Source organism: Pan troglodytes, chromosome 16, assembly GCF_028858775.2.
Source record: "Pan troglodytes isolate AG18354 chromosome 16, NHGRI_mPanTro3-v2.0_pri, whole genome shotgun sequence".
NCBI lineage: Eukaryota > Metazoa > Chordata > Mammalia > Primates > Hominidae > Pan > Pan troglodytes.
In genome coordinates, this window is record NC_072414.2 from 88,086,348 (window position 1) to 88,100,496 (window position 14,149).

General features: G+C 42.9%; 1 protein-coding gene across 19 annotated transcripts in view; it reads right to left on the minus strand.

The window, feature by feature from the left end:
* Positions 1–14,149, minus strand: part of LOC104002446 (uncharacterized) — a 246,214-nt gene that overhangs the window by 193,445 nt on the left and 38,620 nt on the right. For 12 of the 19 annotated variants that reach the window (XM_063794371.1, XM_063794370.1, XM_063794373.1 and 9 more), the window contains exon 3: positions 8,616–8,773. The exons of 2 other annotated variants lie outside the window; for them this stretch is intronic. In XM_063794371.1, coding sequence (XP_063650441.1) covers positions 8,616–8,773 — 158 coding nt within the window. Of the gene's footprint in view, positions 1–8,615; positions 8,774–11,092; positions 11,227–14,149 lie in introns of all 19 variants that reach the window. 5 more of the 19 variants (XM_063794375.1, XM_054667163.2, XM_063794377.1 and 2 more) reach the window with 1 other exon arrangement.

A 14,149-nucleotide genomic window follows, 5' to 3' on the forward strand; every position in this document is an offset into this window, starting at 1 on the left:
GACCTTCCTAAATGCAACCAGCTCTACTTCTCTTTTAGTCAATCACAAGATGCATAAAACCACATTGTCTGAGAATCTTGCATATCATCAATATTCATTGGTGAGAGATGCTTTCTTAATGCTGGTGTTTTATGCATTTCTACATGTTATTATACACCCCAGAAAAGAGTGCATGTAAAACTGCTGAAGCCTGAATAAAGCCTCTAACTGAGTTAACAATATTGAATCAATTTCCTAATGTTTAGAATATGCTGTGGTTATGTGATATGCTGTCTTTGGGGAAAGCCGGGTGAAGGGTACAGGGGATCTCTCCGAATTATTTTTACAACTTCAGTGAGTCCTATATTATTTCAAAATAAAATGTGATAATTTTTAAACACTTTCTGACTTTTATGTTTATACTTTTACATATATTTGCATATATTTCTATAATATCTAAAATGTAGTTGAAATGTCACAAATAATAATTAAATGATGTTATCATATATTACACTAGCATACAGGAAAGAAAATGCCCTAATTTGGGGCACTATTCTTTTTGTCTGGCTAGGTTGGCATTTAAAATATGCTAGGAGAGGAAGGAGATGCATTACTTTTGCCTGATTCAAGCATATTTTCGAAATGATGTTTTCATAAACAAAGTGCCAACAGCTATGATCTTATCTTCTCTCTTCTTTTTATCCTAATTCAGGTCAATAACAAGTATTTCTGCTCTCTTCTGCAGATTCTAGGTTTTGGAAGAGAGGATGCAATTATGAGCAACGGGGAACTGTTAGTGAAAAATTCACCAAGAAGTCAGAGAGTGCCTTTAAACTTCTTTCTACCCAGTGTTGTCCTATTAAGAAAATAATGTCAGTTTCAGAGAGTGATGTTTTAAATAAATAAGGCTAGCGTTTACAGTAGCGCTGGAGTTTTAGATTACATGTTCAAGATCCCACTGTTGGTTACATGGATAACAATATAGGAGATCATATCTAAACTCTGAAACATGGTAGGCAATTCTTCTACTACCTGAGAGATCTGAAAGCCACCAACAAAAAAATCCATACGGCAGATTAAGGTAAAATTTCAATGTCTTAAACTGCTTAAACATGTAAGTTCAACCCCCCCCCAAAAAAACACTCTTTTAGCATAAAGAGCTGCAGTTTCCAATCCTATTCAATCAAATAGTTTCCTGTAGTCAATCAAATGAAAATTCTGAAATAGCCTGTAGATGTCATAAACCTAAAGTCAAATTCAAAGATGAATGACATTCTCCCATACGCTTCCTTCTTTTTCTGGAAACTGCAAACTCATTAGTAGGTACATCTAAGAAGTATACCTGCCCAGAAGTCCCTGTAGTTTTGTGATAACCTATGTAAAATAAGTTCGGCTCAAGGTATGGCATGGTAGCTTCATCCTACAGACCCACCGGTTTATCCTGGAGAGATTCTGAAGGACAAAGTAAAATAACCAGGTGCAGGAAAAGAGTGCCTCTCTGCTTGCTAAAGCTCATTAGAGAAGGGCATCCATCTTCAGCCCTTCAGGATAATATCCATGAGCTGTAAAAATAGAGTTTTACTTAGTAAAGGAAGGGGAGAATAAATGCAAGAATGTTCTTAGGATCTGGCATATTGAATCATGAATCAAAGAAGAAGAAACTATAATTACCTCTCGTTCTATCGAACAGAGAAATTTCTTCCACACGATCTTTTGTGTGGCAAGGATAAAGCTTCATTCCAAAGAAAATCCAGTTAAAATATCCCAAAAGAAATAAAATACAAGATCCTGCAGCTCTTTAATGCTTGCTGCTGGCCAAATCCTGCAATTAGAATCAGTCACTTTAAGTGCTGAAGTCGTACAACGCTAATAGATCACTTTCTAAAGTGAGCAGTTTTTAAAAGTTGTATTTACTTTTCCATCATTACAGTACTGAATGCCAGTTGTGTCTGTCCATTCTGATATAGGTTCTTAAATCTCCAAAGGGTACAGACTACTGCTTGCCTAGGCATTGCTTAATTCTGGCTTTAATTCTCAGAGGCCTGAATTAGAGCTGTAAAATGGAAGGTATTTCAACTTTTTCCCTAAATGTGTTTATTTTTATTTTCAAACCAAATGATTAGGGCTCCTTTTTATTTCATAATTATTTTATTTCAAAAAATAGAAATTGAGGTGAGGTGTGTATGTCTGAATGTGTGTGTGCACATGCACGTGTGTGTGGTTTTCTTTAAGAAAATGAAATGAACCAGAAAATCAGCCCTTAGCAGTAACCTAAGAAATAAAACAAAATCATTTACAACACATGGGATTGTTGCAGGATATGTCAAGATTAGATGGTTTTAAGGGAGCTATCCTGAATGTGGAAGCAATTATAATGAAATTCATGACTCATTAGCAAACATTCCATATTGTGTTTCTCATTTCTGGGTCAATGTTACTAGGAAATATAGACTTAAGATTTAGATGTTTCATTGACTTCAATGCCAGATTATAGATAGTTGGCTTGTACAACGACATAAAGCAAAGACTCCAGGATTTTGAAGTTCTTCACTTCTCAGATATAGGCAATTTGGTCTTAAGGTACCTATGAGCAAAGTAACTTCAAAAATGTATTGGTAAGAATTAAGTTGGTGATAGAAGGGTTGTCTGTAAATGTAAAGAATTACCTGGTGCAAATGCATACGGGTGGATGTCGGTGGGGATTTTGCCTGCACACTGCTTGGTATGCAAAATAGCTGGTGAACTCAAGTACCCAATACTGTACGTAATGGGAACCAGATGTCTAACAGAGAGAGAAAAATATTTTATAGCAATAAATGTGACATTGACTCTTAAAGGGTTTGCTGTTTTTAAACAACTTCCCAGTCTTACTTTCCCTCATATTTTAATGTAGTTTAAAGTAGATTGTGTAAGGAAATTATTTTCATATTTTAAAAGAAAAAGTATTTAACTTGCCACTAACTTATAAAATGCAGACATAAGGAGAAATGATCTTAATAAGATAATTTTGGAATTCATTCATTTACCAAAGCACTATGCTCAGCAATGTAAAAACTAAAAAAATATATTAAGGCAAATAAAGCATAATTCCTCCTGCCCTTAAGGAACTCAAAACATGCTAGATGTGATAAGATGCACACAGCTGGATGGGGACATGGCACAAGCAAGCCCTAGGAAAGACGCCCAGAGTGCTCCGAGAATTCCAAGAAGGAAAAGAAAAGGCGATGCGATGGCCAGCAGGTTCCATGAAGGAGGGTCCCGCTGGTCCATCCTGTATCCTGTTCAACATCTCCCCCATCCACCCCCTCCTCTTCATGGCACTAGGCCACCTTGGTGAAGGCCCTCCTGCTCTCTGGCCAATGCAGGGGTCTCCAGTAGCTCGGCAGCTTTGCTTTCTCAGTGTCCCCACACTCACACTCCATGCAACCCTGACTTTGCTGCCAGGGTAGTTGTTCAGAAGCACTAATCCAGCTGGGAAGTGGGGTGCCCCGATGATTAGATTGCAAGCTCTGTAATGAAGCTTGGGGTTCACTTCCTGCTTTGTTGTTTATTGGTTGTGACCTTGGAGAAGTCACTTAACCTATCTCCCTCGATCTGCTTTTGGGGTGCCCCGATGATTAGATTGCAAGCTCTGTAATGAAGCTTGGGGTTCACTTCCTGCTTTGTTGTTTATTGGTTGTGACCTTGGAGAAGTCACTTAACCTATCTCCCTCGATCTGCTTTTTCACCTCTGTAATAGCACATGTATTATATGCTTGGAGTCAGGATTTCATGAGCTGCTGCACACCATGTGCTTTCCACAGCATCAGCATGGAGTCGGGGCACTGTTGGAAACTCTTTTAGCTGTTATCTGATCAGTCATCCAATCTAGTTTGTTTGTTTGTTTGAGACAGAGTCTCACTCTGTTGCCCAGGTTGGAGTGCAGTGGCGTGATCTCGGCTCACTGCAACTTCTGCCTCCCAGATTCAAGCAATTCTTCTGCCTCAGCCTCCCTCACAGCCGGAACTACAGGTGCCCGCTACCATGCTCAGATAATGTTTGTATTTTTAGTAGAGAAGGGGTTTCGCCATGTTGGCCAGGCTGGTCTCGAACTCCTGACCTCAAGTGATCCACCAAACTTAGCCTCCCAAAGTGCTAGGATTACAGGCATGAGCCACCACACCGGGCCGAATCTAGTTTTTACAGAGCAAAATCCAAAGCCTGTATTTTGGTATGCGAGACTGCTCATGAGCTGGCACTTGCATACTTCTCCAATCCTTTCTCTTGATCCCTTCCGTTAAATACTCAACTTTCTTGCTATCCTTGTCAGCTTGTCTTTGTCCAAGCAGGCCTTCTGTGCCCAAGCCCCATGCCTCTGCACATGCTGTTGCCCCTGCCTTAGGTGCTCCACCTCCCTTCTACCTCTCTACGTTGCAAATTTCTGCTTACCCTGCAGGTCTCCCCTCTAGCAGATCTTTCTGATCTTCCCTGATATCCTGTGAAAGAACAAGAGCCTCCTTCCACTAGGCCATGTTCTTAAACTCACAGGGCCCACACAAACAGCATAAATAAATGAAGCAGTACAGGATAAAACTGTAAGGAGTAGTGGGGACTATAGTTAACAAGGAGAACTCATTTCTTTCTTTTTTTTTCTTTTTGAGATGGAGTCTCATTCTGTCACCCAGGCTGGAGTGCAGTGGCGCAATCTTGGCTCACTGCAACCACTTCCTCTTCTGCTTCCCAGGTTCAAGGGATTCTCCTGCCTCAGCCTCCTGAGTAGCTGGGATTGTAGGCGCCTGCCACCACGCCTGACTAATTTTTGTATTTCAAGTAGAGACAGGGTTTCACTATTTTGGCCAGGCTGGTTTCGAACTCCTAACCTCAAGTGATCCGCCCACCTTGGCCTCCCAAAGTGTTGGGATTACAGGCATGAACCTGTAATGGGATTACAGACATGAACCATGCCCAGCAGGAGAACTCATTTCATTCTCTGGCTAAAAGATCAGCCATCCCTCACTGTTACCATGGTGGAATAGGGGCTAATTATTGTCAATTCTTTCATTTTTTCAAGGTAAGACAGAAATCTGTATTTTTATCTAAAATCTCCAGTGTTCATTGTTGGTAACTAAAAAGAAAAATCAAATACTATGACTTTAGAACAACTAAAACCCCCTGGGGACCAAGCGGCTAACTGCATGCAGACCTTGGCTCAAGGAATGCCTTATTCTGGGATTTCCTTGCAGGTGCACACCACCAATCTGGCAAATTTAACTTTGCCCTCTAATTGTTTGCACATCTACTTCCCCAACAAACTATGCTCTTGAGGATAAGGATCATGTAGGGTTGCCTTTGTCTTCCCAAGTTGCCTAGCACAGTGGGTGGCTCAAAGAAGCGTCTCACTAAATTTCATATTGATATTTTCCAGAGCCTTGAAGCCAGGGAAGGGTCTGCCGATGGCAGGTCATTCCAGGCACTTTAAAAGATAAAGATATTCCAAATGTCCCTGTTTCTAGAAAGGAAAGATTTTACAGATACTGTAAGCCTTAGTCTACATTTGACTTCCTCAGGACCATCTGGAACTCTTCCTATGATGGCTGCAAAGTCCACTCCATCATTGGCAACACTCCAGCCAGCTCTCAAAATATAAACCTAATCCATAAATCTAGGCTATATATAAACTTAATCTATACCTGACATGTAAGTGAATACCTAAATGAATTAATTAACTTTACCCAAAGAGTCTCAACTCAAATGTCAGATGTGACGTTTTAATTTTGTCGGAAAGTGAACATAGACCACATCCTGGACCCAGAAAGAAACATGTTTTCTCTAAATCTGAGGCCAAGAAGACAATGGATAAGGCTAGGGTGGTGGGTAACACTGAAGATTCAGAGACAGCCATCCTACTGTATGTTTTTTGTTTGTTTGTTTGTTTTGTTTTTGAGACACAGTCTTGTTCTGTCGCTCAATCTGGAGTGCAGTGGTGTGATCTTGGCTCACTGCAACCTCCGCCTCCCGAGTTCCAGCGATTCTCCTGCCTCAGCCTCCTGAGTAGCTGGGATTACAGGCGCCAGTCACCACGCCCAGCTAATTTTTGTATTTTTAGTAGAGATGGGGTTTCACCATCTTGGCCAGGCTGGATTCAAACTGCTGACCTTGTGATCTGCCTGCCTTGGCCTCCCAAAGTGCTGGGATTACAGGCATGAGCCACCAAGCCTGGCCCCTAGTGTATGTTTTTTTAAAAATTTTATGTCCATAATCTTTGATCCAATAATGCAACTTCTTGGCATTTTTCTCAAAGAATAATCATGTGCAAATATTTGACTGTAAGGATGTTCACTGCCATTCTGTTTATAATGTTGAAAATAGAGGCCGGGTATGGTGTCTCATGCTCGTAATCCCAGCAATTTGGGAGGCTGAGGTGGTCAGATCACCCGAGGGTAGGAGTTCGAGACCAGCCTGACCAAGGTGGTGAAACCTCATCTCTACTAAAAATACAAAAGAGGCAGGAGAATTGCTTGAACCCAGGAGGCAGAGGTTGCAGTGAGCTGAGATCGCACCATTGCACTCCAGCCTAGGCAACAAGAGCAAAACTCCATGAAAGAAGAAGAAGAAGAAAAAGAAGAAGAAGAAAAAGAAGAAGGAGAAGAAGAAGAAGAAGAAGAACAAGAAGAAGAAGAACAAGAAGAAGAAGAAGAAGAAGAAGAAGAGGAGCAGGGGAGGACGCGGAAAATAGAAGGGTTGTTACACGAGCAGTAACAGAATACTGGTTTCATGATTACAAATAATGAGAGGTGAAATCTACTGACCCCTCACTTATATGACAGAAAATATGCTGTGAACTTTAAGAATCATTACATCATTTAACCTTATTGTTGTGCCTATCTTACAGAGGAGGGAACTGAGGCATAGGGTGTTTAAATAATTTGCCCAAATCACATAGCCAACAATGTCAGGGCAGGGCACTGGAACTCAGTACTCTTTAACACCAGAGCTCAAGCTTCTCCCACAAATGGCACTTCTCCCATCAATATTGAGACATCCACAATAGTCACTGTGCAGCCATGAAAATTATAATCTAGGAGGACATATGATGACTCAGAAAAAAACGATGATGTATTTTTCAGTGACCAAAGCCTGTGCCTGTCATTCTGCACAGGCATTGTTAGATGAAAATATCAGAATCCTATAGACACTGCTCCATTAAAGACGAATATTAGGTAAGGATGCAAGGCGATTCCACAAAATTCCCTGCAGGGATCAGTGCCAGGATACAAGGAGTCTCTGCCCCTAGAACTCCGCCATCTCTTCCTCTGCTTCTCACTGTCTCTTCTACTCATCTCTTGCAAACCACCTTCTCCACTAAAGCTTTAGCTTTCGAGGTACAAATTCTAATCCCGTGTTGATAAGGCTTGGCTGTGTCCCAACCCAAATCTCACCTTGAATTGTAATAATCCCCATGTGTCAAGGGAGGGGCCAGGTGGAGACAATTGAATCATAGGGGCGGTCTCCCCCATACTGTTCTCCTGATAGTGAATAAGTCTCGTGAGTTCTGATGGTTTTATAAAGGGGACTTCTCCTGCACAAACTCTCTTGCCTGCTGCCATGTAAGACATGCCTTTGCTTCCCCTTTACCTTCTGCCATAATTGAGGCCTCCCCAGCCATATGGAACGGTGAGTCCATTAACCCTCTTTCCTTGACAGATTACCCAGTCTCGGGTATGTCTTTATTAGCAGCATGAGAATAGACTAATACATATGCCAATGTGCTATTATAGCACCAGTCCTGCATACAATCTAATTTAATCCCAGGGAAAGAGCAGGGACTAGCCCAGCTGGGCCAGATGTTCACACCTGTTCCAATCAGCTGGGGCCAGGGAATAGAATTCTGTAGAACTGGTTCAGTAAAATAGGAAGTAGCTCAGACGAAAGCACTGACCATCTAAGTGGTGATGCTACTTTTTTGGATATAAAAACCATAATTAGAAAGAAAAAAGATGAGAAAGGCCCACATCAAGTTGTTAACAGTGTTTCTGTCTACAGTATTTGTTTTCTTATTTTTGCTTGTCTGTGTGTTCTAAATTTTCTAAAGTGGACATATATCACTTTATACTAAGAGGATAAAAGAGACCCAACCTACCTGGGGATTAAAAATGAATGTCCCCTGGCCAGGCACAGTGGCTCATGCCTGTAATCCCAGCATGTTGGGAGGCCAAGGCAGGCATCCGCTTGAGGCCAGGAGTTTGAGACCAGCTTGGCCAACATGACTAAAAATGTTTATATTTTTAGCAGAAAAAATACAAAATTTTTAGAATTTAGTAGAATAATACAAGAATTTTTTGTAGAAAAATTTAGTAGAAAAATACAAAATTTTTCCACTAAAAATACAAAAATTAGCTCAGTGTCATGGCACAAGCCTGTAATCCCAGCTACTCAGGAGGCTGAGGCACAAGAATCACTTGAACCCAGGAGGCAGAGGTTGCAATAAGCCGAGATTGCACCACTGCACTCCAACTGGGGCAACAGAGCAAGACTCCATCTCAAAACAAAACAAAACAGAAACAAAGAATGTCCCAAGTGGGTGCTATTAGGAGACTAAAGGCCCAAATCAAGATTAAAAGTAATTTCAGTGATGATGGAATGTAGTAAATGCTTACCAAAGAAAGGTTAGCAGCTGAACCGCAAACCCCACCTGACAGCCCTTGGATTGGAGCAAGCTTCATCATGAAGATCTCAAAGCTGTATCTGGTGGAGATGCCAGGCATTGTGGCACCAGGGCCCACTGTCCCGTGACACTGTGCTGGACAACTTGCTCCTGGGATAAGACAAGTCAGAGCAGAGAAGGGCATGAGTCACGTGGAATATAAGATAGGATTTGAGGAGGCAAGAGACAGTGGCCATAAAGAAGGAAAACAAGATGAATATGTATATTTCAAGCAGTTGACTGAGGAATGAGACAAGGGCAGAGAGAAGTCCACTGGTCTGAAAAACGGCAATGGAGTAGCAAGTATGTAGGGAAGGAGAAGGGAGGTGAATCTTTTTTTTTTTTTTTTTTAATTTATTGCTCTGTCACCAGGCTGGAGTGCAGTGGCGCGGTCTCAGCTCACTGCAACCTCTGCCTCCTGGGTTCAGGCGATTCTCCTGCCTCAGCCTCTCGAGGAGCTGGGATTACAGGTGCCCATGACAACACCCAAATAATTTTTTGTATTTTTAGTAGCAACGGGATTTCACCATGTTAGCCAGGATGGTCTCGAATCTCCCCACCTTGTGATTTGCCCGACTCGGCCTCCCAAACTACTGTGATTACAGGCGTGAGCCACTGCACCTGGCCCGAATCTTTTTCATGCACAGAAAGGATAAAGTCACAGCAGAAGAACAAAAAAGGCAAGGTTTTTGGACCATTGCAGAATGATGTAATTGAAATAAAGGACAATTGGTCATACCAAGGCGGGGCAGAGGAGGATAAATAAATCATTGAGCACAGACATAGGAGTTTGAATAAGGCGGGTAAGCACCCCCACTCCAGAGTGAGGGAACCTCGGCCACTGCTGTCCTATTTGCCTTCAATGCTCTCCAAATGATCAGTGGCCACAGGCCTTCCGAAGTACACTCTGCCTGTGACCTACACGAATGCGAGTGTTCATCTTGTATCCCACTTGGTACCCGTTCTTCTATCACTTCACTCACCTGGTGAATGGGTATTTATTTTATTACTTTTCACAGAATACTTAATTGACTTTGATAGCTTCAACGAGATTGGAGATTGGAAGCTCCTGGAGATGAGAGGCTGGGAGTAGCTGACACCATGATTGGACACTTCAGCAGTTTTAAAACATGTCCATGAGTTCTTTAACACTCCTCACATCCAGAGGAGGTATCTAAATGCCCTGCCCTTGAATCTGAGCTGACCTTAGTGATTGGTGGACAATAGAAAAGGTCACTTGGTAGGTCAAAAAGGATAATTTGGGCCGGGTGCAGTGTCTCACACCTGTAATGACAGCACTTTGGGAGGCCGAGGCGGGCAGATCACTTGAGGTCAGGAGTTCGAGACCAGCCTGGGCAACATGTTGAAACCGCTTCACTACTAAAAATACAAAAATTAGCCAGGCATGGTGGCGGGCGCCTGTAATCCCAGCTACTCTGGAGGCTGAGGCAAGAGAATCGCTTGAACCCGGGAGGTGGAGGTTGCAGTGAGCTGAGATCACGCCACTGCACTCCAGCCTGGGCGACAGAGTTAGATTCCATCTCAAGAAAAAAATAAAATAAAATAAAGAATCATTCAGCCTCAACCTTACTCTCTTGGGACACTCATCTTTGGAGTCCTGAGTGGCCATGTGAGAAGTGCAAGGATGAGATGCCGTGAGGAAGTTCAGATTACATGGAGTGACCCCATGCAGGGGTTCCAGTTGACAGCCCCAGCTGAGGTTGCAGCCATGGCCAACATCAACCAGCAGACATGAGAGTGAGGCAGCCTCAGTGATGACTCCAGCCTTGGCCACAGCCAGACCTCATCTTTATCCTCAAGAAAGACTGTGTGGGAACCACCCAGCTGATCCCAGTCAACACTCAAAACAATGACAGATCATCATAACTTGATTTTTGTGATTTTAAGTTAATAAATTTCAGGGTGATCTGTCATGCAGAAATAGATAACTGGATTAGATATAGTTGGTTCTCAATACGTTTCTATTAAATTTCATCCAATAGCAGATAAGAGACGGCAACATTGTCTCTTGATCTTTTTCTCCCTTTTTGTCTAACTCCTTGCTATTTTGTTCCTTGGTCAGTCTCTCCTTATATCCTCTCTCTCTCTCTCTCTCTCACTCACTTTTTCTCTCTCTCTCTCTCTGCAAATTCAGAATTCTCCCCTTCTTTTGCGGCCATGGAAGCTGGAGAAAACAGAACTTCCATCCAGATAGCCAGGGCTCTCTCTCTATCTATAAAAGGCCTCTGTTTTCTCTCTTTTGGCATAAAGAAACTCAATTCCTTTGTTTTTAACTGCTCCCATTTCTCTGTTCTGTACTGACTTTATTCCTCCTTCCTGAATGATCTTTGAGTCTTCTGTGTACTTTTAAGGTTGTAAAACAAAGAACAAGACACCCTACCCCAGCGATGATCTTGGCTATAACATTACCCTCATCTGGAAAGCGCTGTTATTTTTGGCCACCTTCGGATCTTCGTGTAGCTGTTCCACCCCTCTGCTGCAGGAGCTCCGACTCACTTCCCCAGGCAGTCCAGGGGGTCTGCAGACAGCAGCTGCATGAGGAGCTTGAGTGGGAAGACAGCAAGCCGGGTGGTCAGAAGAATCTCTGTGAGGATGCGGCTTCAAATGAAGCAGTGTGGGCGGGAATGCATGAACCCTGTGGCCTGGAGGCTGCCTGGCTCGCCTTACCCAGAGAAGGAGTGACTCATAGAATGGTCGCTGAGCAGCTGATCAAGTATGGAGGCTGAGGGAGACCCAGAAACTGGACCGGAAATCTTCCCCCACCCCCAATGTGAAAGGACGTCTGTTCCATCTGCGTTGCCCCTCAGAGGTGGCCTGACCACTGCCTGAGAGTGTCACCCTGGGGCAAGCCTAGGTGGGCACGCGTCGACCGCTTCACACCCTTGCTCAAACACACAGCATCGTGCATGAGCACAGAGCTGCTTGACAGAGGAAGAAGCCAGCCCCCAGGAATGGCAAACACGTTGCGAAAAGGACCTCGTGCAGGGTTGGCCGGGTGCACTGGCAGCAGCCAGGCAATATCATCTCAGGTCAAGGAGAAAGCCCCATGGCCAAAAATAGCCGCCCTGCCCAGTTGCCACAGTGTCTAAAATTATACCATTGGAGATTTATTCCTTTGCGCACCTCACCTTTGCTGGGGGCGGGTCCGGGGAGGACCCACGAAATGTCTTCACATTAAGGTGCAAAAGGCCTGGCATCTCCACAGAGTTATCTGGGGGCGGGAAAGGAGGGAGGTGTTGAAAGGGCAGGAACAAGGAGAGGAAGTGCTGGGAAGGGACAGCGCTGGGCAGCTTCTCCTATTTCAGAGTTTTACCCTGAAGGAGCCTAGCTGGCAGCTACATCATAAAACTGAGGCCTAAGCAATTTGCCAGTAAATTTGAACCATGCATGTAAACAATTCTAATAATTTATTCCTTGAAATGTTTCCTACAATATATTATTATGCAGAGCTGCACATGCTCTATTTCAAATTGCCTAAACGAAAAAAAAAAAAAAAAGTACATTAAGGGACAATTAAAAAGAATAACAAGAGGCAACATGAGGAAACAGTGTATGCATATGCCAGTCAGGCTGGAACACAGAGGGAAGCTGAAGGCAGCCAGGCAGCCCATTGCAACCAAAGGCTTGGTTTCTGGGGCAAGATTCCCTCGGAAATTCAGGCAAGGACTGTCTTTATACGTAGAAGTTTGGATAACTTGACCCCAGAAGATTAAGCAGTAAACAAAATAAAAGCAGACAATCACTATTCGAAAGCCACATCCAGTCCACTGCATCAATACACAACAGCTCCACTGTAAAAGTTCCTAAGACATAGATAAGAATTTCAGAAAGGTATGTCCACCCTGCTTAAGCCACCTCCGGGACAGAAAGCTAAGTCCCATGGATGCCCTGGTGGGCTTTAGGCAGGGGCAGGGATAAAATAGGGAATGGAAGGAAGCAGAACATGAGGAAGGGAGTGAGGAAAAAATGAAAGAGCAGAGCCTGACACTGGGAACAGCTAGTTCCCTCAAGAATAACCACGCCTCTACACCATTTGGCAGTTTAAAAAGAACTTCCACGTTAACTTTGCCTTCAAACCTCCAACTCCCGTGAAGGAAGAAAGTTTACTCTCATTTTTATAAAGGAGGGTTCTGTGGATGAGAGCAATTAGGTAACTTGCCCAAGGACACACAGCTGGTAAGCTGGGGACCATGGTCAGGTCTTGAAACCCAGTCTAACTAACTATAGCCCCTGCTTTGTTTATTCCCACAGTGTTGGAAGCTACAGAACACGGGGATTCAAGAAATGATCCCCCTGAATCCACTGAGTAAATTCCTGGTGATTTTAGTAACTAAGGCTTTCCTTCTCAACCTTAATTCATTTATGCACTCAACAAATAATGATTGAGCCTCAACAACTACTGGGCATTGTTTCAGAGCTGGAGTTCACCTTCATGGAGATTTCACATGGGGGCTCCTTGACAGCTGATGGCAACTGTCCCCTTTTCAGAGAGCCACTCCCTGACTGTGCAATGCAAATCGGCTCCAGCCACCTTTCAATCTTCCCGTAATACTTAATACCATCTGAAACCATGAGGTTCATAGATTTATTCACTATATTACTGCTTATCTCCTTCTCTAGAAAAGTAAGTCCTTCAGAAAAATGACCCAGTCTTATGTGAAGCTGACTCCCCAAAATTAGAACAGTTCCTGCACATAATAGATGCTCAATAAATATTTGTCCAATAAATGACATTGAATGCCAAGGAAAGCTTTTTACCAGTGCCTACTATGTTCATAAAATAGTGTGAGACTACTTACATAAATCATTTCATTAAATCAAGATTATATATGCCAAAATAGAAAATATATGACGAAAATAGGGTTTTAATATTAGTGAAGAAACTGCTTGGAAGAAATAAGGGTCCATTTGTAATGCTTCTATCCTGTGCCACTTAATGCAAGAACAAGGGCTATTTTGTGACATTAAAAAGCAACAAATTTAAAACCAAGAAAAGGAAATACTTTTTAAAGCAGCGTATAATCTACCTGTGGAATTCAGTGCCGCAGGATATTATTGAGGCAAATAGTCTAGCAAGATTCAAGAAAGGATTAGACATTTATATGAATAGGAATAATATTGGTAGTTACACTAACTAAGTTAAAAAGTTACAAGGCATGTCCGTCCTGGGCTCCAGGGCATAGCTGTTCACCAGCTGGAGTGAGGAAGGAATTTCCCCCTGGGATGGAGCATTGCAGAACTGGCCAGATGCACGATGGCTCGTATTTTTGCCGTCTTCTGTAACATAGGCAGGGACCACTGCCAAGGGGAAGTTTCTAGAGTAGATGGACCAATGACCTCTAAACATGGTGTTTCTGTCTTCTCCTTGAACAGTCCTGAATAGGACATGGAGGTTGCATGTAAAGTCTTTTGGGATTCATACCTGAGAATTTTTCAATTTCAAAAAACAGAAATTGACAGGTAAAA